This window comes from Penaeus chinensis, chromosome 4, assembly GCF_019202785.1.
Source record: "Penaeus chinensis breed Huanghai No. 1 chromosome 4, ASM1920278v2, whole genome shotgun sequence".
NCBI lineage: Eukaryota > Metazoa > Arthropoda > Malacostraca > Decapoda > Penaeidae > Penaeus > Penaeus chinensis.
In genome coordinates, this window is record NC_061822.1 from 8,672,531 (window position 1) to 8,675,051 (window position 2,521).

At 40.4% G+C, this 2,521-nt stretch overlaps 1 protein-coding gene across 1 annotated transcript in view; it reads right to left on the reverse strand.

The window, feature by feature from the left end:
* Nucleotides 1-2,521, reverse strand: part of LOC125025185 — a 24,697-nt gene that overhangs the window by 3,974 nt on the left and 18,202 nt on the right. Inside the window, exons 6-9 of the mRNA XM_047613161.1 lie at nucleotides 1,699-1,756; nucleotides 1,379-1,551; nucleotides 823-971; nucleotides 402-563 (exon numbers count right to left, since the gene is read on the reverse strand). Coding sequence (XP_047469117.1) covers nucleotides 402-563; nucleotides 823-971; nucleotides 1,379-1,551; nucleotides 1,699-1,756 — 542 coding nt within the window. The remainder of the gene's footprint in view (nucleotides 1-401; nucleotides 564-822; nucleotides 972-1,378; nucleotides 1,552-1,698; nucleotides 1,757-2,521) is intronic.

The following is a 2,521-nucleotide window of genomic DNA, read 5'->3' on the forward strand; positions in this document are numbered from 1 at the left end:
TTTAAACCAGTGTTTCTTAACCTTTTTACTACCACGCCTCTTCTAGGAATCTGTCCTTCCCTCCACACCCCCTTGCATCTATGAACAAAATTCCCTCCCAGATGTTAAACAAAATCTAATATGTTTTTGGTCTTTTTGCTGAGTATGTATTAGTAACATTATTATTAACAGAATTTGACCGTGCTCTCGCTAAGAGATAACAAATATCATTAGAGAAATTCCTGCTTTTCCCAGGGTTTGCGCCCCCTTGGTAATCACTGACGCCCCCTAGGGTTAAGAACCACGGGTCTAAACAGAGATACTACTTAAAATTCCTTCATACCTGAAAGCAACAACCAGTCACAGAACTAAAGCTCACAAGTAACTATAGTAAGCCACTAAAGTACCGTGCCAGTACCCACCGTGTTTATAGAGATGGAGCGGCATGAAGCCCTTCCAGACGCTCATGGTGGTGAACTCGCACTCTCCTGCCGTGGTCGAGGCGAAGAGACCGTCGAAGTAGCGCCTCTTCTGGATGCCGTACTTGTAGGTCCTCAACACCTCGAAGTTAGGACACTCGACCCCTGCAGGAAGACTCGTTTTGCTGTGTCGTGAATGGCGGAAAAGGCGGCTAGAGAGATGTGGCTTCTCGTTTTGTCTTATGAGGTTGTTGTTGTGAGTCGTCAGCTATGTTAAGGGTTTTCTTCTGGTGAGAAATTTATCATGATTTATGGAGAATGCAATAATAATGAGGATGAAGATAAAGTAAAGGGTGGGGAATGTAAAAAAGGTGGGGGGGGGGGGGCAAGAAGAAAGGAAATCTCGTCTCTATGATCTCGTTACCTCTGCACAGCTTGCTAAGGGTCTTCTGTGTGATTTTGTTGACCTGCGATGACCTGCGTCTGCTCATGGTCTTCATAGTGGTCTGAGGGTCGCGGAAGTTGGTGGCGTAGACCCAGATCTCGTAATAAACAGGCTGATACAACTCTGGCCTGGCACGCGAAGACAACGGCAGTAAAGTTATTTCAGTTGGTGATCGAAGAAGCAGGAAGAAAGGGTTGGAAATGCATGAGGGTCTGTGAGGTGCTGGACATAAATTGTCACTACTGCATGGAGATAGTTCTCTACTTTTTTGTTCTGGTTTTACAACCCTATCTTAACTAGGTATCTTAACTAGATTACCATTAGACAACTTATCCTCACCCTAACATCACAAATAAAATGCGATGAACATACACATCTTGGGAAAGGAAAAAAAGAAAGATAAATACACATAAAAATTATATATATATATATATATATATATATATATATATATATTATTAATTATCGGAAGCAAAAAAGTCGAACAATACGAAACACATCTCAAGACGGTCACATAAGGGCAAGAGGACCCCACCTGCTGTAGGAGGCGAGGTAGTAGTAGCGATCGAGAAAAGCCTCTCCGTTGTGCCTTAGCTGGGCCATCAGAGTCTTCACTTTCTCCTCCAGGAATTGCTCAGTCACGTCCCACACGTTGGCTTCGAAGTTGTGCACGAACACTGTCTTCGGCTCCAACTCGTCCACCAGGACCTACGGTGGAGGTAGGGTTCGATTTACGTACGAAATAAATTTTCAATGGATACCAATAATCTACAGGAATAAAAATAAATAAGTAAAGAAAAAAAAAAAAAAAACTCATCCACACACTCGTTTCCACTTTTATCAGCAAGTACACACTTCCATTCTTAGCTGCCTCTCACGGCCAAAACACAGGATGTCCCAAGGTTGCGTCAGTCTTGGTTTCGTTATTTTAACTTAGTGACGGCGACAGGGGGCTTTCCCATTGGATAACCGGTATCTTTTCTATTTTTTTGTCTTATCTCTGTGTGTGATAATAGTGATATTTACGGTTGTGACAATAATAATAACAGTAAGGATGGTGACATAAATGATAAAGGCCGATGATGACAGTTTGTAAAAATTGTGGGAAGACCGATCCATTGTATATGCATGCAGGTGGACATGTATATGCAGAGATAGACGTATGTGCGCATATATATATATATATATATATATATATATATATATATATACACACACACACACATATATGTATATATGTATACACATTTTTTGTGTATATACATAAGAATGTGAGATGAGATACAAGAATACTCATTTCAATTTTGAAGAGAGGGAGGAGGGAGCAAGATGGAAATAGCCCGCTTGTGATTATAGTACTTCTTTGAATAGTTAACCCATTCGCGACGGGCATGGCACGGATACGTGACATGCCCACTGTGAGTTTACTTGTTTAATTGTTTTGACACATAGATGGCTACACTTGTACTAAATCACCAATGAGCCAATTACGAGTACTGCCTGTCTCGCCCGTTTACCCTTTTCTTTAATTTACGAAAATACTTTACGTTATCTTATTTTGCTATTACTATTGTTTATAACATTATAGTAATTATAAAGTTTATAATAAAAATAACACCATCGATATTCATAGCACTAGTAGAAAATACATTTCCCCGCCAATTCAAGGAAAGGTAAG